General features: G+C 44.5%; 1 protein-coding gene across 2 annotated transcripts in view; it reads left to right on the forward strand.

Annotated features, from left to right (window-relative positions):
• LOC147685366 (ankyrin repeat and fibronectin type-III domain-containing protein 1-like) overlaps nt 1–23968 on the forward strand; it is a 3163580-nt gene that overhangs the window by 2167247 nt on the left and 972365 nt on the right. For both annotated transcript variants that reach the window (XM_086941288.1, XM_086941289.1), the window contains one exon: nt 6320–6360. In XM_086941288.1, the coding sequence (XP_086797414.1) occupies nt 6320–6360 (41 nt within the window). The remainder of the gene's footprint in view (nt 1–6319; nt 6361–23968) is intronic.

Here is a 23968-nt window from a genome sequence, read left to right on the forward strand (position 1 = left end):
ATGAAAAAACGAGCTGAGTATCATCAGCATATGAGACCACCCTGACCCCCCATGACTCTACTACCTTGGCAAGCGGGGCCAAGTAAGCGTTAAACAATAATGGGCTTAAGGCGGAGCCCTGGGGCACACTGCACAAGAGGGGTTTATCCTCTGATTCAAATGGGTGCATCAGTACCCTCTGAGACCGTCTGGACAGAAAAGATTTAGTCCATGCCAGGACTGTACCACCGATCCCCAGCTGTTGTAGACGGGCTGTAAGTATGTTGTGTGATACAGTGTCGAATGCAGCGGATAGGTCGAGGAGGACCAACATGGCCTCCTCACCCCTATCCACTGATTCCCTGATAATCTCGGAAACTTCCAGCAGCGCCGAGGGCATGATGAGGGCAGACTCAGTGCTTTGGTTGCTGCGGAACCCAGACTGGGAAGGGACGAGGATGTTGTTCTCCTCGAGGTAGCGGGTCAGTTGTTCGTTGACGGTCTTCTCGATGACCTTTGCCGGGAACGGGAGCAGGAAGATGGGCCGGAAGTTCTTGAGGTCCTTGGGGTCCGTTTTGGGTTTCTTGAGTAAGGCGTTGATCTCGGCGTGCTTCCAGCTCTCGGGGTTGCTGTCTCGATATACGTTATAACGCATGCAACGTTTACTTCACTATGTTCTAGATTTGTTAGACATGCAGTCACACAGAGAGTAGCTACAGAAAGGCCGCTAGTAAACTGAGAAGAGGCAGAAAGGAAAGGAGAGGGTTTGGCGGCCCATACAGCCTGAGTGGGGAGAGGGGTGGGGAGGAGTGGTTCACCCCGGGCGGCACTGTTTTTGGGGGCGGCGGAGGTGAGCAAGTCGTGTCTGTCGACTACCACCAATCCCTCGCCAAACAAGTCGTCCGTCGGCTGCCACCCCCTCTCTCTTACCTGCACTGGGTGGCAAACTTAGGGTCTGCCCCGGGTGGCAGTTGGTATAGTCACACCACTTGTGGCAGAAGATAAGTTTGATAGGCTCCTCAGGTTATGCGTCAGGTTATGCATCAAAACACTGATGAGAAAATGCATTGGATACACATCATGATCCAGTCCTTATGATACAAGTTTCTTCTTTTGAATTGAGTATGTGAAAAATCAAGAATAATCACAAGGATCTCAATAAAACAAATGAATTGAACCCCTTTTCTCAACAGTGTTTTGACGCATGACCTGAGGAGCCTATCTTTAGGACACGAGTAGTTCCCAGGGGGACACATCCCTGTACAGGATGTGCTGACATCAGATTTTACACGACATTTTGAATGGAAGATGTTACCTCAGGCGCACACAAAGAAATTATCAATTGAAGCAGCAATTTCTCTGAGATTGGTTGTCGCGAGTATTCACCCATTAAGAAGATTAGTTTGACACATTTAAGTATGTGTTACCCCTTGTTACACTAATGTGGTCAAGCTGTACGACAGATCTCTATCAGTTTGCACATATTTTACAGGTTAGTATGAAACATACAAGGCTGCCCTGCAGGCTGCAGAGAGATATCCTTAAAACTTAAACTGCAGAACAGTCTCTCAGTTACTCATGTTGCTGGTAAGGGCAGTAGACAGCCCAGAATTTAAGCAAACGAATCACATCTAGGAGAGAGAGTTTCCCTTTTTATCCAAAATATTGAAATTTCTCAAATTTCCTAATTTGCTGTCCCTAAGGCATCCCTCATTTAGAAGCTAGTTAATGGTACATAAAATGCTCCTATATGTTTAACGAATGCAGTGGTAAACACTATTTACTGGGGGTGGCGGGGCAGAGAATGGAGGCGGGGTGGATGTCAATTCATATAATAAAAAATAAAGCACTTACCTTCAGGCCGGCCGCCACCTTTCGGTCCGCTCGCCGCGGACAACTTTTGCTCCTGGGAAGCAGGAACCAGGAAGCACCCAGGCTCGTGACTCTCCTAGCCAATCCCAATGCTCCAAAGCAGCATTGTGATTGGTCTTAGCGCTGTGGTTCGGCGCTCAGACGGGGAATGGAGACCTCAGCATGTTCTGTGCCCAGGTTGTAATGCAGCTTGGGTGCAGAATATGTAAAGTGCGCATGACCATTATGGTTGGCCCGAGAAGGCGGGGCAAACCGTTTTGGGAACTTTAGAATGGGCAACCACTCCTCCCCTGGCCCCTGCCCTGTACAGCCCTGGCCCCCACCAGGAAACAGAAAACTAAAATGATAATAATGCTGGTTATTATCATTTTACTTTTCCTTTAACTACTGCTCGTAGAGTAGTGGTGCAACACTCCTCCGCCTTAGCAGAGGAGACGCCCCAGCACAAATGCTTCACAGGTCGGAAAACCTTCCTTGTGAATCAGTTCAGATCGTTCACAATTAAAAATAAAATCAGTTGTAGTTTTTTACGTTTCAGTTTTGTTTATGGTTTCGGTATGGCTCTGTCCCGCTCTCAGACCACTTGGGTGGCGTGCAGAAGGTAACAACAGGTTGTGATGTACTGAGAGTTGGATCATGTATTATCGGCCCATGCAGGTAATAGCGGTGGAGCAGGGTGGAGGGGGGATTCGACAGACGACGATGAGCGAAAATTAAATAAATAATAAATTTTCCCTCATCGTCATCTGTGAAGTCCCTCCCACCCCGCTCACCACTCTTACCTGTGCGGGCCACTCCTGGGATCATGAGTATGGTTCATGCCTTTCACAGCATTTCAACTAGCGACATAGGAGATACTCGGGTGATGAGGGGCAGGATTCCATTTTTATAGGACCCCCTTGATAATCGACAGATAACTTCCTTGTACATACAATGTCAGCCTGAACAATCATTCAAATGTTAGACACGCTAGTATTAAATATCCTATGGTGTTTAGGTGAACTCACTTGTTGCCCTGATGAAGACTTAGGGAGAGATCCCAATGGACGAAACGCATGTTGGCTAGAAGCTTTTTTAATGACAGAGACAATTAAAGAATGACCTTTTTTATACAAGGACCCAAACGTCTTTGGTATGTGAACATTCTTGTGAATAAGGTCTGATTTCAGATAGCTAAGAATTAGAATATAGAATTGTAGAAAGGTTAGTGATATAACTTTTTCACAAATAATTGGATTATGAGTATAGGTCATACATCTTTCAGTGTTTAAGCAGGCGATTTTGAGGCACTTATTTTATTAGATCTCAGTGCACTTCAACACTATGTCCCATTGCATCCTGATTGAAAGACTCTGGAACTGTGGAGTGGGCCAAAAAGCATCGAGCTGGGTCTACTCTTTTCTGCAGGGGTGTACTTCTCAGGTATTACAATAACTACACCAATCAAAAATGCTCCTTTTAAAACAAGGAGTACCGCAGGGCTCGTCTTTGAGTCCAGCATTATTCAATGTGTACCTGTGACCGCTTGCAGTAGTCAACCAAGGCTACAGGTTTACCATCATCTAATATGAGGATGACAAGGAGCTTCTCGTTGCACTGTCATAGAACTTCGTCCTTGTGCCTCTTCCTCGCAGGAGTTGCCAGTGGATGGGCTGGAACTGTCTTAAGCTCATTGCTGGAAAGACCGAGGTTCTGACCTTGAGCAATCATTCAAACATCTGGTCCACTGCCTGGAGCCCATGGAGTTGGGTCCCCTACCTTATCTAAAACCCAAGTTCAAGAACCTGGGTATTTGGTTTGCTAGAAAACTGCTGCCACTGTAGAGATTTGGCTGTCGAAAGACAAAGTGCTTTGGAATCCTCAAGTCGTTGAGGAAAATGTTGTGCCTTCTGCCAGATTCAGCAAGAAAAATAGTAGTTCTGGCCCTAATCGATTACTGTCACGTGTTGTATCTCAGAGCCACACAGGGCCAGACCAAGAGACTCCAACGAGTGCAGAACGCTGCTGTGCTTCTCCTATGGAATCTTCCCTTTGGTGCGTCAATGGGGGTCACACTTAAGAAGCTGCTCTGGCTTCTGGTGAGGCAGAGGTCTTCATTTAAAGCATTGCGCTATTGTCACAAGGCGTTTGCTTATAAAGGGTCATGGTACCTTTATTCATTGGTCAGAACATATGTACCAGCGAGAAACTTAAGATTACCAGGGGAAGGTGGGTGTCTGTTCCTAAAGTAAACATAACAAGCATCGCAGTGGCAGCTGCTACTGAGAAGCAACAGTGGGGCGGGGAGGGGGTAGGAGGGGGCGTTAAAAAAAATCACCTACCTGCCACGCCTCATTTCCTCGTCCACTTCCTGATTTCTTCTGTGCAAACAGGAAGCAGGAGGCACCTGTGCTCCCAGGCCCCCTATAGCCAATCACAATGCTGCAATGCATCATTGTGATTGGTCTGTGTGCCATAGTTTAGCGCTCAGCCAGGGAATGGGAGCCTGTGCATGTTCTCCACCCAGGCTGTAATGCAGCCTGGGTGGAGAACACGCAAAGTATGCATGACTGTTTGGCTGGTCCGAAAGGGCCGGCCAATCAGTCAACGCGCACTCACAGTGTGCCCACCACTCCTCCCCCTGCTCTTAGAGCAGAGCAGCCCCACCCCTACAAGACGCTGCAGCAGATACCAATACAATGATAATACTGTCAAGTTATTATCATTTTCGTTTTTCTTTTTTACATTCCAAAAAGCAGTGCGGCGACTTTCCTCCGCCTTAGCGGAGGAGCCACCAGTGAAGCTCAGGTGGAAATGCTTTTAGTTACTTGACACCGAAGTTGTGGAATGCTTTACCACTGGCAGTTCATCAGGTTCAGTCAAAGTGTGCCTTCAGGAAAAACTTAAAACATGGTTCTTCAGTGTGGGATCTAGGGGAGTTTAATTGTTGATCTTAGGGCTGTGAATATCCGTATCTAGTGCTGGACAGTGGACACCTCATTAGAGTGAGCCATGTTCGTTAGAAAATTTGCTCATACTATTAAACTAGTTGGTAGTTGGTTCCATTAATCACCTTGCTGGTTTATTGTTACAGAGCACAGTTCGTAATAGTTTAGTGCTGATTCTGAGCTTTTACAATTGTCCAGATCAATCCCCTCTACAGAACACATCATAGTAGGCATATAACGTGCAATTCGTCCCACCATACTTTGCCCCCCACAAAAGGCACCATACAAAGTGGCTGGTCTTCACAGCGTAGTCTTTATTAATTCTCTTAGATAACGCCTTCTTTATTTGTTGATCCATTGTCAACATTAGACCAACTTTATTAAACAATCCAAAACACATTGATCAACATAGGTTTGTGCAGTATTCGTTTGCACCACAGTTTACAATTGTATTTACAATTCAGGATCTCCAGATCCACCTTGGATGTGGGTTGTACCAGAAGGCCACAACCAATCTCCATTGCTTCCATTTCATTCCAGGTAACTACCAGTCGTCTACCCCCTAGACGCGGCCACCTGGTACTGCTTTGCGCCTTTCCTTGAGCCCCAGCTTTCCCCAAATTGCTTCTTCCAAGCACCGGCATCTCGGGTAGGGCCGGGGAGTCTATGACCACCAGCAGGACGGCCCCCTGTCCCGCCTTCCCGGAGCCCCATTGACTGCCCTCCTTGTTCCAGGATGAGCCAGTCCCTGCCAAAAAGGAGTCCCCGACATTTTTCCTTGGCCAGGACGCCGCCCCCGTCAGTTCTACCTTTAACAACAGGGATGGGTGGGTGGGCAACTTCCTTCTATCTGTGTCCCGCGGCGCTCCCGAGGCAAGAGGACAAAGAGGGCTTCTGCCTCATGGTCCGTGCTCTTATCCCTTTCCTTGGGGAAGGGGGTCGCCTGCGCCCCTAGGTGACGCACTGATGGCTCGCCCTATCTTCTCGCATTTCATGTTAACCCCTCCCACTCCCCTTGACCACATGTCTAATGGCCCTACCTCTTTCTTGCTGCCTCTTGCCCGTAATGCCACTAAAGGCCCCCCTCCCATAGGCACGGGGGGCCTCTCATTACAGCTCTGTCAAAAGATCACGTGTGATTCAGACCAGGATCTCCACTTGGATTGCCAAAGAGGGAAGTGTGAGTGATGTGGTGCAGTCTAGATGACATTGTCAGGCCAATCTCTTTCAATTGAAAGGAGCAGGTGTATTGCACTTGTACATGTTCTGGAAATGCAAATGTGCAAGGTGAAAGGTCCACAGTGCTAGGAAACGAAGCACAATTAGAAAATAGGATTACTGTGACAAGCAAAGCTGACCTTCCATATGAACGTGTGATGCACAATGCCTGAATTCATATGTTGCACTGCAGCGCAGCCACTGCTTCGGTGACCTGCTGTCAGTCTGTGTGTTGATCTCTTCCACAAGAACCTGCTACAGATAAACTATATGTTTTCCCAAGTCACTGAGTCTAATGTCCCTTTCCTTTTCTTTGTTTTTAGAGTCTCGGCTCGGCTGACAGAAAGGATCTGCAGCAAGTAAAGTAAGTTCATCGTTACTTGAGCTTTCTTGCCCACGGGAGATGGATGCTTTGTGATGTTTATTCATTCATTAAAACAATGTGTGTATGCCCTGGCACAAGGACGGATACTTTTCTGCAGATCTCCAGGGTGCAATGTTGCGTCTTTATCACGTTATGGTATGGCCCTTTGTTTAGAGCCCATTCTGCCTTTGAATGGCCTTGTAGCGCTTTTGGCAGTCTGGTAACTTTCCACTTCTCTTCGGGGTTAACACTGCTGATTGAACACAGGTTCAGCCTGTGATGATCTGTTACAGGTAAAGAGTTCTCATGGTAGGATTGCTTAGGTGGTTAAGGCCTCTTCGTGAGCTGTGTGTGGCTCTAATCTTTAAGGACTACGAATGAAGGGCTTTGCCAAATGCCAGAGCATCCTATAGCGCAAAAGAAATGTCCACAGTCTGGTAGATTGGCAGGTGCTATTAGCACATTAATGGCCACCATATGATATACTTCTACGTTGTTGGATGCATTCATGCCATTCGTTCCTGATGTTTTGTTGAAAGTTCGCTTTTCACCTTTTTAATGGTAAGGCTATTTGAATAAGTCAAAGTTTATTTGTTTTTTTGCATCCATTTGTCCATTTCTAGGAGCCAGCTGCTTGTAGAGTCAAGCAGTACCAACACTCTGGTTTTCTGCACTATGGTTTGCAAGTGAAATGCGTGTGCACGTGCAGAACTAAGATACACTGCTGTGAATTTTTATCTTGTGATGTCAATAGCATTAGTTGAGAGACCAGGAAAACAGACACTTAGAAAATATGAATATTGTGACATGCATAAGTGACCTTCCATATTAGTGTGTAGTGCGCGGGGTCTGAGTTCATATCCAATGCTTCTCTGACTGGCAGCCAAGTCTAACTGTTGATGTATTCCACAAGAATCTGCTATAGGGCTGTAAAGCCAGACCTTAAAAAGGCCCCCAGATTTCTGATGATCTCAGCTGAGTGAACCTCAGTGGTCAAGAAGAAAAGGTAAACTAATGGGTATGTGGTGACATTAGGTGGCCGCGTGTGCAGGATGCCAGGTTTGTCACCAGAGAGCTGGCATCTGTGTTTTTGATTCTGGAAGTTAGAATTGATCTGGATCATAAAACCATGTAATTTGATGAAGTTGCTCATTGGTATAAGTATGCAAAAAAGGGCCAACTCTGCGACTGCCGCATGGACGGCTCAATAGACCACCAAGAGCCCCTTGTGTTGATGGCCAACAACAGGTCGAGTGGGATTAGACTAGCAGAGTTTTCTTGGCCTAAAGCTGTCAGTAGTATTTTTGTTTCTGCGGAAACTATTTTAATTCACTAATAACTTGGCATGATTGAAAAACGTATTGTGCAATGTCCAGCCGTTAATTCTTTTCATGGTGTTTCTCCATATACATTTGGGACCAATCTATTTTCAATTTTTGATATGAATTAAAGTTCGGTAGCTTGCTGGGATAATGGGATCGTCCATGGATTAGATGATTAAAGTTTGCTCAGTCAAGTGGGGTCTTTCCACTGTCTGAACAATACATTGAGGATGTTTTTAATATTGGGAATATATATCTCTGATTACAGTGCTCGACAAAATATCTTTTTATTTTATTTATTTGAAGAGTTTTATATAGCGCGAACTTATATTTATAAACGGTTTCTACCTCAAAAATAACTTCATATATTTTGCTTATATACTTTCATTATGTCTTTATGCTTACCAAAATATATGTTGCTACTATGCGATGTTAAAACATTATCTATATTTATAAGATGTTTCTACCTCAAAAATGTATCATCTACTCATCCTAATGCCTTCTTATGTTTTGTTTACGTACTGCTATTTATGTACCAGACTATGAGTTACAGGCTATGAATCTCAGTACAGTTGTGTTGACCATCTAAGCTTTGGTCAATTATGTTGTAAGGGTGTTTTTTGAAATGCAAGTTTGTTCTGATGTTACGGTTACGGTAGTGGGGGTGTTTTCAGAATCTCCGTATGAATTCATAATTTAAGAGTTAAGAACAATATCTTTCTTAGCTTTTGTCACTGATACCATTTTGCACCAAACCAATAACATTTTGTTTAGCTTTTCATAGCTCATTGATGTATCTACAACAGAACATACTTGCTGATTTGGCTTGAGCAATGTTTTCTGAATGTCCTAGACGCTTGCTTGGTATGTGTTCTGTACTGGTGCATTGGAAGGCACCTTGCTCGCAATATGATTTTCAGTTGTTTGCAATTGTATTCATTTGGGTTTACGTCGTGTTGAAAACTTGGGTAAGACTGAATACATTTTCAAAATAGTTCAGTTTGCAGCACAGTAGCATGGACTATTTGGACTTGCTCTCCACGGTGAAGGTTCTGAATGTTATTCGTCGGCCCTCTTTCCATTGTTCATCAAAAAATATGTTGTATTCATGAGTGGTGGACAACATTTGACCGGAGAGAGCTAGTGAATCTATTAATACACTCACTTCTTTGGATCTTGTTAATAGGCTAAAAACCAGACAACGTGTCTGTATGTGAAAGGTGAGATGAGAGAGGTCATCATGGAAAAGGCGATTTTAAAGACTCCCATTAGGAAGGAGATTTGGTTGGGTCTGTATATAATTTGCGTGAGTGCACATATATTGTGAGCAGCAGTAAGGGTGGTTGTCATCTCTGAACTGACCAGTATCTTTGGACAAATTATTAAATCTTCACAATTTTTCTATGAGTAAAAGTAACTTTGCAGGCCAGGCCCGACATCTTCCTTGTAGCGTTCTCGATTCCATATTGAAATAAGTGCAAGCTGATGCGACAGATGGTATTTAGAAGATAAAGTTTATTGTCTTATAACGAAGCCCAACCACTGAACATTTCCATACATTTAAAGAATGCAATATAGTACAAATCACAATTCTTTCTATCAAAAAGAATCTAACCACTTAAAATACCAGTAGGGGACTTTGAAAAATTTGAATTTGAATTGAGCCCTTGCTTATCACTGGAAATAACAGATGTTATTGTTATCTAACAGCATGAGATGGATGAATCAGCCTTACCTGGATTTGAGTTCATGACCCTCAGATCCCAGTATATGCATTGCACGTACTTGTAGACTTTATGTGGTACTTTATGTGCCATTTAGTCTTTGAGCCACCTCAGAACAATATTGCTTCATACTGACACCGCCGTTAGTGAGACAATTGAATGTTATGGTAAACTGGCATTCGCAATTATAATCACTAAAATTATGATACTTCGTTTTCATGCTTTTTCCCTTTTCCAGCATGTTTGGTGTTTTAATAGAAGCTTTAGAAAATGTTTATTGTTATTATTTCGAGGAAACACAAGAAATTCATTAATTATTTACACCACAATCACACAGCAATAAGTGAAATTGGGGATCGCCAATAAGTTCCAGGAGGCTCAGGGTAACATCAAGCAGCTTTATTACAGAAAGAAAGAAACTCAGTCTCAGCCCAGAGTCTGCCAGCACAGATTCAAGTCAAGTTTCAAGTTTCAAGTTTTTATTTTTTATGATAACGGAACTCTGTCGAGATCCACATAACAGTTTATCAATAGAAAGAAAAAAAAAACAACAATAATTGCATAATTAAACAGAAATGTCAATACAATGTTAAAAAACATTTAAAGAAAGAGAACAATTTAAAGCAAAACATTTCGTTAGGAGGATTAAACATAGCTATAATGAAATCATAAGCCGTAAAAATACCCAGCTGGAAACACAAAGGTTTTAACCATTTACGTCTGTGTACCATAAGGGCTGGGCAAACAAAAACTACATGGTATATATCCTGGGAATAAAGTTTACAAAGGTCACAGATATCTGTACCACCATGCCATTTAAACAATAAACAATTCAATGGAAGTAAATCATATCTCAACAAAAAAATAAAACGCCTAACTGCATGAGGAAGATTCCAACCTAAATATGGTTGAAGTTTTTTAATTTCACAAGAGTTACCGAGGGGGAACATTCCTCTCTTAGAATTTCGGATCGTACTGTCAGCTCTAAAGCTCAACTCCCAAGACGAGGTCTTTAAAGATAACTTTAGTTGGGGAGCTGATAGTGTAAAAAGACTTTGTTCATCTATCTGTAATAGAGAAATTGCCTGTCTGAAGTTTTTTACAATAGAGGAGTAAACATTATAGGAACCCAACAACTAATTTTTTATTTGAAACCTCAGGGTACCTGGCTTTCCTTCAGCAATATTAAAAACCCATCGCACCACGCTCGCTACTGCCTGGGACCGTGCACTACGCAGGCCAAACTCTTGTCGTAACGAGGACGTAGAGCTTGCAGTGTTTACAGAGGCTAAATTACGAAGAATTCTTCCTTCAATAGAATCCAGGAATTTCCAGCATGCCATGTCCACTATTTCCAGTCCGTAGATTAGAGATGCGGGGATTTTTGCCCGATAGACTTCGAGCAATATGGAAAAATGCCTCCGACCTGTTGCTTTGTATAAGGAGATAAGACTCCTCCCTTGAGCGAGAGCTTTCCTACCATTTTTCTCTGTATGGATTTTTTCTGATAGATTACTCGTGACGATCTTCCCAAGAAAGGGGTAGGATTTAACAGATTCAAGTCGTAACATTCTACATTCTTTGGGACAGAGCAGTACCATGCTGGTAGTTCAAGAATAACAGATTTATAAAGCTTCAACTTTTAAGAGAGATGCATCATTACAACTCTAACATGAAAGTTATCACACCACTCCCTCCCTAAGAAAACTTAGAAACCCCTCCCCAAACCAGAGCAAACATCCTCCCTTGTAAATAATTTACTTATTTACAGATAATCTATTGAAATTCCATATTATTCCATCCTCCAACCTAGCTGTCCCTTTAAACACTTTGACCACACATTGAGCACTCCTAAATTGAAAACCACGCTGTGCTTTCTTCGGCAATTTCACTCTTACCACATCACCAACTTCTAGCATTACACCTTTGATTGCTTTACGATTGTCAAGATACCATTTCCTATTCTCTCACACATGCATTTCCTTTGACCAACTCGCTTCCACCCTCTATTCCAATGTGGAAATCTGTCCTCCATATGGCCTGAACCACGGGGGACATATCCTGGTATTGGGTTTGCATTTGCAGAACATTTCAAAGGGTCTCAGACCAGTGGTAGAATGTGATGTTAATCTACAGTCCTCCACTCTTTCTTCCAGTCCCTTGACCCCATCCCGATTTTGATTTCTAGAAGGCCTGTGGTAAAAGTTGTTCATGTATTTTCTAGAGGCAAAAGGTCTATCTTTCTACATTCTTTTTCTGGATCTTTTTTTGTTCTTTACCTTTTAATGTGATAGCGATTGTACTTGTTAAATGTCTGCCTCTCCAGCACCTCATGGAGAGATACGGTTCTTGAGTTTGACAAAGAGTTGTACTACTTTGATGGTTTAAAGAGTACTTCAAAGTGGACTTTTACCACTCCTCTATCTGTTCATCTTAGATCATCATGGGTGCTCTGCTAAACCAAGTGAAAGTTCTGGCCAGTCCACATTCCTTCCCCTCCAGGCGGCTTCTTACATATGGAAGCAGAGATATTGTAAGAAGCAACATTGAAAGTCAAACTGTCCCCCCTAAAGGAATACTTTCAAATGAAAGCAAGACATGGTGTTCCATAAGGGGCCTGAGGAACATGTCGGTTCACACAATCAGACATGTTTGACATTTCCCATCATGTATTTCGAGATGTATGCAGTCTACGAGTTTACTCTGCACTTCTCTGAACATGTTTCTCCCCCCAAAATGCATGCTGATCCTAGCCACACTGAATCAGGTGTAGTACAAGTTTGCTTACAAGTAACCTTTCAATGTACATCAAACATCTTCTGGATCTTTACCCACCAACAAAGAAAACATATACTCAAGAAAAAAATATGACATCATTGTCCACAAGAATTAAAATGTATTTAAAAAATGGCAGCCATCCCACCCACAATTGTGACAAAGGTCTACTACAACCTCATGCGCACAAAATTATTAATGGGTGGCATTTCCTTGGTGTTTCATGCCCATAGTCTTCAAGAAGGAAGAATTCCTGTGCCAATGCAACCTCACAGACACTGGCCATGCAAGGATAAGAATATATTTGCACTAATATAGGCAGTATGGACACCATGGGCACAATGTATCATAGTCAACATGATGGAGCCCTGCACCAAACTGTATTATTTTTTATTTTCAAATTGTGAAGTGGGATTTCTTTTTTCAAAAGAAAAAAAAACCTTGCCATGTGAGTCCTCTCCCATGGCAAGGAGAGCTTTTAGAAGTTTTCGCTGCCCCTTACCGCCAGGGTTTTCTAATGTTGATGGGCGGTGAAATCTGACTTCTAATTCTACCATTCTAAATTAGGTGGGCAGAATTAGAGGTCTTCCTCTGATGGCCTTCACTTCTAAGGGCCGTCTGATGGGTTGAATCACGGCGGACATGAAGTCCTTTCCACCGTGATTAAATCTAAGGTCTGCCTGCTTTTAAATTTTGCGACAGACCTTTATGTTGGCAGTATGTGTAATCCATTGCCATTGCAACAGATTATACATACTGATAAGATATATATATATAAAAAACACAAATTTCCACCGGAACCGGTTCCAGAGGGGATACTTTTTGTGTTTTTTTAATCCATGGCCGTAACCCTTTGATCCTCTCTTTTTGAGGACCTCTCTACCATTCTAGGGTTCCCATCAAGGACCCCTAGCCTTGTGTATTAGGAAGATATATATATATATATATTTTGGGCCCTATAACTTTAGAAAATGCTTTTCGGCCTGACAGGAAAATAGGTCAGAAGGCTACATTCAGGGCTGGACTGGCCATAGCGGGTACTGGACGATTCCCTGGTGGGCTGCCCGGATTGGGGCCAGTTTTGAGCCCCGAGGGGGGCATTTTTGTTACCAGGGGCCTGCAATATCGGCCCCCTGAAACAAAAACTGCAGAAACCGGCTCTAGCAAACAGCTCAGCCGCAAGGAAACATGGCTTCAAAAGTAAGCAAGATGATGACGAATTTACACTAAACTATAGAAAACTAGTCACTTTTGCTCGTGTAACCATGTCCAAATACTTAGAAAAGGAATTTTAGGAAGTGGTGATTGACTTTTGTGGACTGCTTCTTGATTTAATCAGTGGCGTCCCCCACCTGTCACCCTCAAAAGTTGAAGAATAAAACGATAATAAAACAAGTTATTATAGTTTTATTTTTCAACTTGTCTGTGCTGACCCTGGGGGTGGGGCCATTGCTGGGCAGTCAGGAGAGGGAGTGATGGGCTGCACTGCTTTCAGTGCGCATGTAGGTTTGGCCAGCTGTCTCAGGACGGTCAAACCCACAAGCGCACTGAGCTGTCTCCAACCAAGCAGTGTTGCTTGGTTAGATACTGCAAATCACATGCTCCCGGTCTCTCTGGGAGGTCAGAGTCCCTGTGCTTAGGCCAATCCCGATGCTGCTTTCTAACATGAAAGCAGAGCCAGGATTGGCTGCAAGGGAGGCTGGGAGCCTGTGCTGCAGCCAGCGCGGAGAGGACACAGAGAAGAGCGTAGGGCAGCAGACGAAAGGTAAGTACTTTTATTCTATCTTTTTAATGTTTGTTATTGTTTCCCTTTCCACCCCCCTGCCTTCCTGTCGCCTGTTGTCCCCCCCCCCAGTCCCCACCCCACCTCGCCTCACCACTTCGCCCGCACAGCAGCCGCTACTGGATTCAATGAAGCAGATTTGGATTTGGCCACAGCTGTAAACGACATTACACCATTGATGGGCGGCAAAGTTGACAGTCAACGAACCCCCCTGGTCATGTAGTGTGTAATTTCAAGGGAGTTCTCAAATTGTAATATAGACCTGATGGTTTTCCAAAGAAAAATAACCTTAGGAAAACACATGGCTCCTGGGAGCGATCAAGAAGGGTTTTGTAATGTATAAACGAAAAATGTGCTACTGAGGGACCGCAGCAAAATGTCATACCTCAGAAAGATTGTTATACTGCCATATCACGAGATTACAGGTTTCGGGGGTAGACCAGGCAAGACTGCTAAAAGAGATGTCATTCACAGTAAGGAAATTGCTAACCCAGTTTGTACTCTGAAATATAATAGCCAGATGGCAGACCACTTAGATAGTCAGAGAGGTTGATGTGGCAGGCATAATAAGGTATACCAGAAAGTCAATACCAGGACCTAACACTTTATTACAACCTTGAACCACACATGACCCTCAGAGACACATTGAAAAACAGCAGGAAGTCCTGGTGAATTTCAATTGGAAGCCTTGTATTACATAGTCACTAAGGGGCTTATTTATGAGCCCTTGCGTCACTTTTACGCCGCAGGTGCATCACTTTTTGTGATGCACCAGCGGAGTAAATAATGTGCCTTGTTGCACCATATTTACAAAGTGACGGATCTAGGTAAATGCGGCACTTTGTAAACCTCTGCGCTACACTATACATGCGCCAGGTATAATGTATGCAGGGGGGATGTCCGACGCAAGAAAGGGTTGTAGAAGTGACGCAGTGAAATCTATCAGATTTCACCGCGCCACTTTTAGGACACAAATGTGTCAATATCTTATGCCTGCCTCATGGCAGGCGTTAGACGGACGCAGGCACGTTTAATATGGGACTTGCCCATGTGTAAATGCCCCATTGCTGGAGTTGTCTCACTTTTGTGACACACTCCAGCAATGCGTCATTTTTGCGCCTACAGATACGTCAGAAATAGTGACGTATCTGTAACTCCTTGCGATATGATGCGTCATACTGTAAATATGACGCATCATTGGTGTCGGAAGGAGGGTGCAATGAAAAGTGACGCATCGCTGTTTTCTCGCAGCAATGCGTTACTTTATATAAATAAGGCCCTAAGAGGTTATGACCAACACACCACGATACTCAGGAGCAGATTTACAAGCCCCTTGCACCACTTTTACGTCACTTTTTGGAAAAAGTGAGCAAAAGTGGCACAAGGAACTTGTAAATCTGCCTCTCAATACCTGCCCTTCCTCCAAAGTAGGAAAGAAGGATTGTGGAATAAGAACCAGGGACCAGATGATTGAAAAGGGGTTTTACTTATTATGAGTTGATGCGAAAATTCGTTGATACATAAGAGCTCTCTGTGTGCCCTGGTAAAACAATGCAGCAAGAGCAAACAAGGAATCACGAATATCGTGGGGTTTAGTTTTCCCATGCGCATTATTACCACATCTTTATGAGTTCCGCGGATAAGATTATGGGGTAACTCAATAATACTGCACATTCCTCCTCATTCCGCACTGCAAAACCCCTGCCAGTTTTACCCCAGCTGGTAAGACTAGGCTTGTATATGACAGTGCCGCCTTACGCAGTTTTTCCCAAGAGATTAACTGCTCTCCCTCAGGGCTGTAAAATCTTCAGGAAGGACCGACCGGTAGGCAGTGCTTAATTTGTAACAAAATAAGTGCCAGGGCTCTCGTCAGGAGGCCACTGCAACTTGCACCAAACACTGCCCCTGCCTTTTTTTTTTGTTTACAGCGCGAACTTGACCCGAAACGGGTTTCTGACCGTTTTACGTAGCACCAGTTGCATTACGTGAGTACACGTTCATTTTTGTTAGGCACAGGGAGATTAAGTGATTTGCCAAGAATCACAGGATCTTCAGCGTCATTGCCGAAACTCGAACCCAGTTCCCCAGATTCAGGGTGAACCACTCTAGCCGTTAGGCCAACTCCTCTCCCTTGCTGACAATATTAGTAACAACACAACTAGGAACACACACACTCCTGCAAGTGTGACAATTCGGTTTATTCCAGGTCCCCATGCTATAAGAATGACTTGGGCGGAACGTAATAGTAATTATAAATGTATTCTGAATTAATAGTTAACTGTTGCTGTGCTCATCTCTAAATTAACTAGACAGCCCCACCTTGTGGCAGACTGTCTGAAGCCCCGGTGTTGACAATGAAGTGCCGGTGCTGAGCACCGGAAACCACTGGCTCAAATTAAGCACTCGGCAGAGGCTGTGGGAGTGGCCATTATCTATAAAAATAAGTTTGACTGTGTGCCAATTAATTTTGAAATGTAGATGGAGCGGAATATTTGGGTTTCTGTTGCCTCAATAGTCAGTGGCCGGAGTCTTGATACATCGACCTCCCGGCCTGGCTGGTCCCTTCCTGAGTTCCCTAAACAAAAATATGGCTCCTTGATTCCTCAAATATGCACATTTTCTAGTACTGGGTGACTTCAACCTTCATATGGACAAGCCATTGAAGTCGGAGGTATCATCTTTCCTGGATTCCCTGTCCGTCCTGGGCCTGGCCCCCTGTGTGTTTAAACCTACTCATCAGGCAGGCCCCATCCTGGACCAGATATTTTCCAATAAAATATTTAATGTAGGAGACCCACTACCACTTACCTGGTCGGATGACTACCTAGTAAGTTAAGTTTTCTCTGGTCGTTACGTTCCAAAAAACAATGTCCCCCTGCTGAAACAAAAATTATGACAAGAGCTTTTCATAAAATTCCGCCTTTTGTCCTGTGTGTCACCCTTGAAATGTCCTCCCCTCACTTTCTGGTGATCCTAAGACAGACAACTTGAAGCTGGATGAATGGATTACCCATAATGTAGATGAGTTCGCTCCACGCATGGAACATCGCTCCCTCAGATCCAAGCAGTCAGCCCCTTGGTTTAATAATAATTTAAGGACAAGCAAAAACACTGTAAGCACCTGGAAAGAATATGCAAAAATAATGCAACCCAGAAGACAAACTTACCCATAAGGCTGCACTCAAGGAGTACACAATACTATACAATACTATTTATTTCCCACTCAAGGAGTACTATGCAAGGGTCAACTTAAAGAAAAAAAAGCCTTCTTTGAGAAGTTTTTTTTATAAAGTTTACAAAATTGTGAAGACGTTTCTAAATCCAGAGGCCACCATGAAATACCAACAACCCACGGCTGAGTGGACCAACCAAATGGCAGAATTCTTTCATGAGAAAGTCGTCTCTATTCAAGACACATTGGTGTACTTGCCACAGGACGATACCTGTGCCACTGAGTTGCCCTCCCCCAGGATATCCATGTCCAAAGCATCCTCACTCCTCCACTTTCCTCCTATATCCTTGGAGGAGTCTCTATCGGACAATACGTGTTTACAGTCAGGCTCTCCTGCTGAACCTTGCTCACCCTGGCTCTTGGCCAAGATGGCTCAAGCCATCAATTCAGTGCTCTGTAAAGTAATAAATGCATCACTGGCATCTAGAATAATGCCTATGAAATGGAAACATTTGAAAATCCTCCCACTACTTAAAAATCTGACTACCAGGTCATGGCCAATTACAGACCTATTTCTCTCTTCCCCACCTTCTCATAGTGCTAGAAAAAAAAGTTGATTCACTCATCTCAGACCACCTTAATAGCAACAACTTGCTGCACCCTGGTCAATCAGGTTTTAGACCAGGCTGTAGCGCGGAGATAACCTTGCTAGAGGTAACAAACTACATCAGGGAAATGCTTAATCGCAGGGGCGAGGCTGTCTTGATTATGTTGGATCTCTCTGCGGCTTTTGACACATACCTCGAGACAGACTATTGGGTCTACTCCATAACAACGGAATGGGAGGATCGGTGTTAAAGTAGCTGACCTCCTTCCTGGACAATAGAAGCCAAGAAGTATGGATTACGCTGTTTGCCTCCCCTATACCGATCTCAAAGGTGGGTGTTCCCCAAGTCTCAGCACTGTGGCCGATGCTTTTTAATGCCTGTATGGCTGTTCTAGCCACTCTTGCTGAATCATACAGTGCCAAAGTTTTATTGTATGCTGACGATATGCAGCTTCTCTTCTCCTACAATAAGGGGGCACAATTTTTTGGTGAAACCACTAAAACCTGCCTATCTAAAGTGTTCAACTGGCTGGCCACTAACCAACTAACCAATCAGCTAAAATGCAGCACAGATGAATCAGAAATAGTTTTCTTTGGTACAACCCAATCGGAAATCTGGAGATCATGGTGGCCCCAAGATGTCCCCCCCTCTCACCCCCCACCACCCGGGCAACTCTGCAGAGCGTTATGCGTGATGAAAAAATTGGTGATTAAGATTGACAGCGCCCTGCCTCTACAACCCCAAATTCAAAACATGGTGGGTACCTGCTTTGGGTTACTACGCACTCTGAAGAAATTCTTGCCACTCCTCTCTGTTGAATCCAGGAAAACAGTGGCCCAGAAATTGATCACTTCCAGGCTTGATTATGGAAATGCCCTATATTTGAGCCTTCCAGAATATCTCTTGAACAGGCATCACGTGGTTGAAAATGTGCCCCTAGGACCCACCCCAGAACTCTCCATTTTCAGAAAGAAATTAAAACGCCGGCTGTTCCGCAAATGAGGTTAACTCCTTCAAGCGGTCCATTTTGCAGAGAAACCGCTAGTTAGCGCCTGGACCCTCCTCAGAGTAGGCATACGCTTTACAAATGACGTTTCATTTCAAAACAGGGCATAATGCATTTTTAACTCACAGATTTTGCCACGTCTTAACTGGCAACATTTGTGGACAGAAAAGCAGCACATTTGTGTGGCATCATGCATACAAATTGTAATACTGATCCAGGGTCAAACGCCCATTTATGTCCCAATCATGATTACCAGCCCGAACAAAATGAGGGCCTCAGTGGTCAGCAGGTGTTGAAAAGAAAGCAGAACAAAGTTACTCCTATGTGTTCAGTGTTTTGACTTCAAGTATCCCTTATCAAGTACTTACATATTGTAACTCAAAGACATTTTCAAGGTGTTCTTAAACGTAGATGATCGCCTTAGGCTCAAATTAGCCCACCTAAGGGGTCTGGTAAAAAGGTATTGTTGCAGAGTATTGGGTTCACTTTCAGTACCAGAATGTCACCATCTGAACATGGATCCCTGCATTTTCACTGTGTCTGCCATATTGCTCCTTAAATTCCTCATCTTCTGGCTGTATTGGGCCCATTCTGGAATTCAAAAATCGTCCAACCTGTAAACAGTCCTGGTCTCCAGACTTGGCAATGCACATCTTGAGGGTCCATTGGAGTGAATTCTCCCTGTGCTCCTTCCCGCTGTTTTGTCCCATCGCCATCTTACCGTGGGCTGGGCCTCGCATTTCAACCTAGAGCCTGACTGACATAGGTTCAAATGACTCGACCTGAGGCATTTGCCTAAGAAGGTGTGTGCTGCTTCCTTCCAGTGCCAGAATGTCAGCCATGTGCATTGATAAATTTGCTCCTGAGTTCTGCTATTGCACCAGTATAGGGTGTGGCAGGGCAGGTTTAACGTACATTGGTATTGTATGGATGTGTGGCTGACTCTTTAGTGGAACAGAAGGGCAAGGAGGAGAAGACCAGGGTGTATGTTCCGAAGCAGCGGCATAACGGGGGTGCCAGCGCCCAGGACAAAGAAAGTATCTTTCCACTTTTCTTTTAAAATATTGCGTTCCTACAAAATGCCCCTAAGAATTTTGTGCCCTGGGCAACCGCCCCTGTGCCACCCCGCACTACGCCACTGCTCAGCAGTGCTCTTTTGTCCCGGTGGTTGCTGGTATTTTAGGAGCCCCTGCTCAGAAAAACTGTATACTGTGTTACCCATTTCCTGCTGCTTGAAGCCCCATTACTCCAAACAATATTGAACAGTGTGCTAGAGGCTAAGATACAGGAAAAGACAGGCGATCTAGAAAAAAATAGGTTCACTTTGCCAGAAGGCCCTTTAAAAGGTGGGGTCCCAGGGCCTCGGGCCCTGGACGATATCCCAGTTCGCCCATGCCTTAGAACACCTCTGTGGGCGCCGGCGCTCGTTTTTGTTGACTCTGTCTTATGTTCCAACATCAGACTAAGGCTTAGAACAAGAGAGACCAAGGCGGAAAAGAGCGGAATGAGGAAGAGAATGAAAACAGTCACAAAGTGAGAAAAGTGCCACAGTAGTTAAATATAGAGGCATGGAGTGTAATGTGGAGGAAGAAAGAGGCATGAGGTGGGAGGAGAACTAGGCAGCCTACAAATTCGTCTACACCGACACACAGCAGCATCAATGTCCAGCTCCCAGGAAAACCTTTGGGCGCCCGGCCCTTCACTTTTTAAAATTTTATTTAAATTATTTTATTACAAATTAAGCACCAATTGTTAAAGTCCTTTGTTGGGCTCTAGGCGGGGCTAGGAGGTCAGGAACAGGGTGTGACTTGTATCATGGAATGGTAGGGTGATGGGTAGGGACAGAGCTCTGCTGGCAGTGTTGTGTGTGAGCAATGTGCTGGGTGATCTTGGGGGAGTGGGCAATCACCGGTGGAGGAAACATCACTTGACCTGATTATTACCATTTAAAGTCCTGAGCGAGCGTGACAGCTCTGTAATTGCTTCATAAGTATTCTGGTGCCTGGAGAGCTGCCCTGGGGCTGGAGGGTGGCATGCTGCTGTCATCATTGTGTTGCTTGTCATGTTTGAGCTTCTCAGCAGGGCCCGCGGTGCTTCTGTGTACAGTCTGGTCTTCAAAGGGCCGCTGACAGGGTGTTGGAATGGCGGAAGCAGACATTGCTTGGCCTTGATGCACGCTTCCTGAGGGTGTGGGTCAAGGTGTGTGTTGTGTGAGAGAACTTGTCCTTCCTCCGTGTTTAGCCTTATTGCAGTAATGTCGTACGAGTCTTCTCTTTTTTGCCCACACAACAGTCTGATATGAGCAATATTGTTTATTTCCCTTTCATCTAGAGAGGTGTGAAAGGGTTCAGAATAACTAGAGGCGGGCGAGCCATTGAAGCTCGAGCCAGGCTCGAGCCTGGAGCCGGCTCTGTAGCAGCTCGAGGTCCTGTTTGAAACCTCGAGCCCATAAAGAGCCGAGCTTTTAAGTGTGTCCTACCTGTCATCCTCCAGCCAGCCAGAGCTGCAGACTGGGGAAGTAGGCTTGAGTCTCTGCATTGGATCAACATTCTGTGATTCTGGTCAAATCACCTGGGGCCAGATGTGCAACCATTTTTTGCGCTCGCAAACTGGAAATTGGCTCGTTGGTGACCGCAAAATTGGCCTGCCCCATTTGCAAACCCAATTTTGCAACTCTATAACCTATTACTGACTCGCAAAATAGGGTTTGCAACTCGCTATTAAGAAAGGGTGTCCCTTCCTAATAGCGACTCGCACTTCAATGTAATATTGTTTTGCAGCCGCAATTGCGGCCGCAAAACACTCGCAGTTTGCCACCAATTTCAAGTGGGTGGTAACTCACTCGCAAAGTGGAAGGGGTCCCAAGGGGATCCCTTTCCCTTTGCAAATGGCATTGAAAATATTTTGACATGAAAATATTTTTTAAGAGCAGGCACTGGTCCCATGGGCCAATGCCTACTTTTAACCCCTTTGCTTTGGCGCGAATTCTGCTGCAGCGCGGGGGGCTAGGGGATGAGCGCGGCGCTTCCGTGCTCATGACGGAACCACGCCGTCATGAGTCACGGGCGGCGTGGTTCCTTCATGACCACGCCCGCTCACTAATTCGCCCGCACAGGCGGGAATTAGCCCCGCGTGGGCAGAGCGGCAGCAGCATGACGGAACACGCCGTCATGAGCACACACTGCCTGTGGCTCATGACGCCGTAGTTCCGTCATGCGCACGCAAGGAGTTAACAAATAAGACAGTAAGGTTTAATTTTTCTTTTTTAAATGCAACCCATTTTCTTTTAAGGAAAACGGGCTGCAATTTTTTTTTTAATCTGCTTTAATTAAAAGTCGTCACAGACATGGTGGTCTGCTTGACCTCAGCAGGCCACCATCACTGGGAGTGCTACCCATTCCTAATGGGATATCAAATTGCACCTGCCTCATGTATGTTAATGAGGCAGGCAATTTGCGACCTTGTGAGGTACTGCAAAAATAGTGTCCGAGACACTGTTGTACATTTCTATTTACGAGTCGCAAAATGACGCAATTTCCCGTTCGCAAATTTATTTGTAGGGTCATACATCTGGCCCCTGATCTCCCAATGCATATGATCAGTGCATGTGTAATGTAACCAGTGCTCATGTAAAGCACTCCAATACCTTCTGGTCGAGTTCACACTACATTTCAAAAATTGTAGAGAAATGCACTAAGAGTTCAAAACAAAGCCATTCCATAAGGGATGGCACATAAATATCTGTTTACTGTCTGATTTCTACAAAGTGAAGAGAAAACCTGGAAAAATCGCAGTTTGCCTGCTTAAATTGTGTGATCCTAGGCAAATATTTGATTTCAGCTAAAACTTTTTCTTCATTTTAACTACCAGTTGTACAACATGTACAAAACTATCACGTTAAATTAGTAGTTCTCAATGCACTGCTATGATGTGCACTATTCATGTCAAAGCTTTCACGTGTAAAGTAATACACTTTTTTGAATTTCGAAGAGATTTCATCATATTTTACATGGTCTGCTGTATGGTTTAAATAGGAAATATTGTCAGGGCTGAGTTTGTGCAATGGTTTTAAGATGCGAACCAGACTCTTGGCTCGGCTCTGGCTCTTCCTGTTATTTTGTTGGCTCGCCCACCTCTAAGAACAACTGCTGTTATGTGCATAGAGCAGACACTGGTATCTGCAGCAATGTGAGACCACACTAAAGGCAGAATACAGGTCATACACATACAACATAAGAAGAGACAGGATATAGTGGCAACAGCAGGACTTTGTGAGAGGGTCACAGAGCGGAGAATGGATCTGCAATGAGAGACAGGTGTGAGAGAGCGTGTTGGGCGGCAGGAATCACTTGCTGGAATGCAGGACGTATGGAAAGATGGACTAACGCTTACCCTAAATTATACACTATCGAGCGGTGGGCAGCCACGCAGGGGCCAGGCCCTATGGTGGCTCTTTAACGTGATGGGGTTAAGAGGTAGCTTTTTGCCTACATAGGGATTTGGGTAAAATGTTATTACCTATGGCACTTGGTCACCTGTCCATTCCTAGTCCAAAATATGCATATCTGTTACATACAAACTGCATGTACACATACCACACAGGACAGAGTTCGACCAGGATTAAAGAGTAGTCGAAGTACCAACACTGGCACTCACTGAAAGGAATCCTATTTAAATGTGTAACGCGGGCCCCTGCAGTCCCTACAGTGCAGTCGGCTCCAACTCATCAGGGGCCCCATTCAGCTAGAGGTCTATAAGAGGTATGGGAGACTAGAGGAGACCACAGAACATTAAGCATGGGCGGATTTTGCAGATTCGCAATCCGCGAATTTGCGGATTTGCAAATTTGCGGATTGCGAAAATCCGCAAAATCCACAAATTCTCACGGATTTTGTGAATTTTTTTTTTGTGTGTTCGCACGGATTTCAGCAAGTTCGCGAGGGTTTCGTACAATTTCGCAAATTGCGAACTTACTTGTCGGGTCGCCAGTTTTGCGAACTTGTTGTTTCTACGTGCCCAGCCTGTTTGCAAGCATTTCTTCATCACTGCCATCCTCTGTCACCACTGGCACTCTCTTTGTTCACCATGCCACCCTCTGGCTCACTCATGTCACCTTCTGTGTCATCACAGCACCCTCTGGTTCACCAGTGTACATTATTGGGGGAAAGCAAAGCACTGCCATCCTCTGTCAACACTGGCACTCTGGTTCACCCATGCC

Source organism: Lissotriton vulgaris, chromosome 10 (genome assembly GCF_964263255.1).
Source record: "Lissotriton vulgaris chromosome 10, aLisVul1.2, whole genome shotgun sequence".
In the NCBI taxonomy this organism is placed as follows: Eukaryota; Metazoa; Chordata; class Amphibia; order Caudata; family Salamandridae; genus Lissotriton; species Lissotriton vulgaris.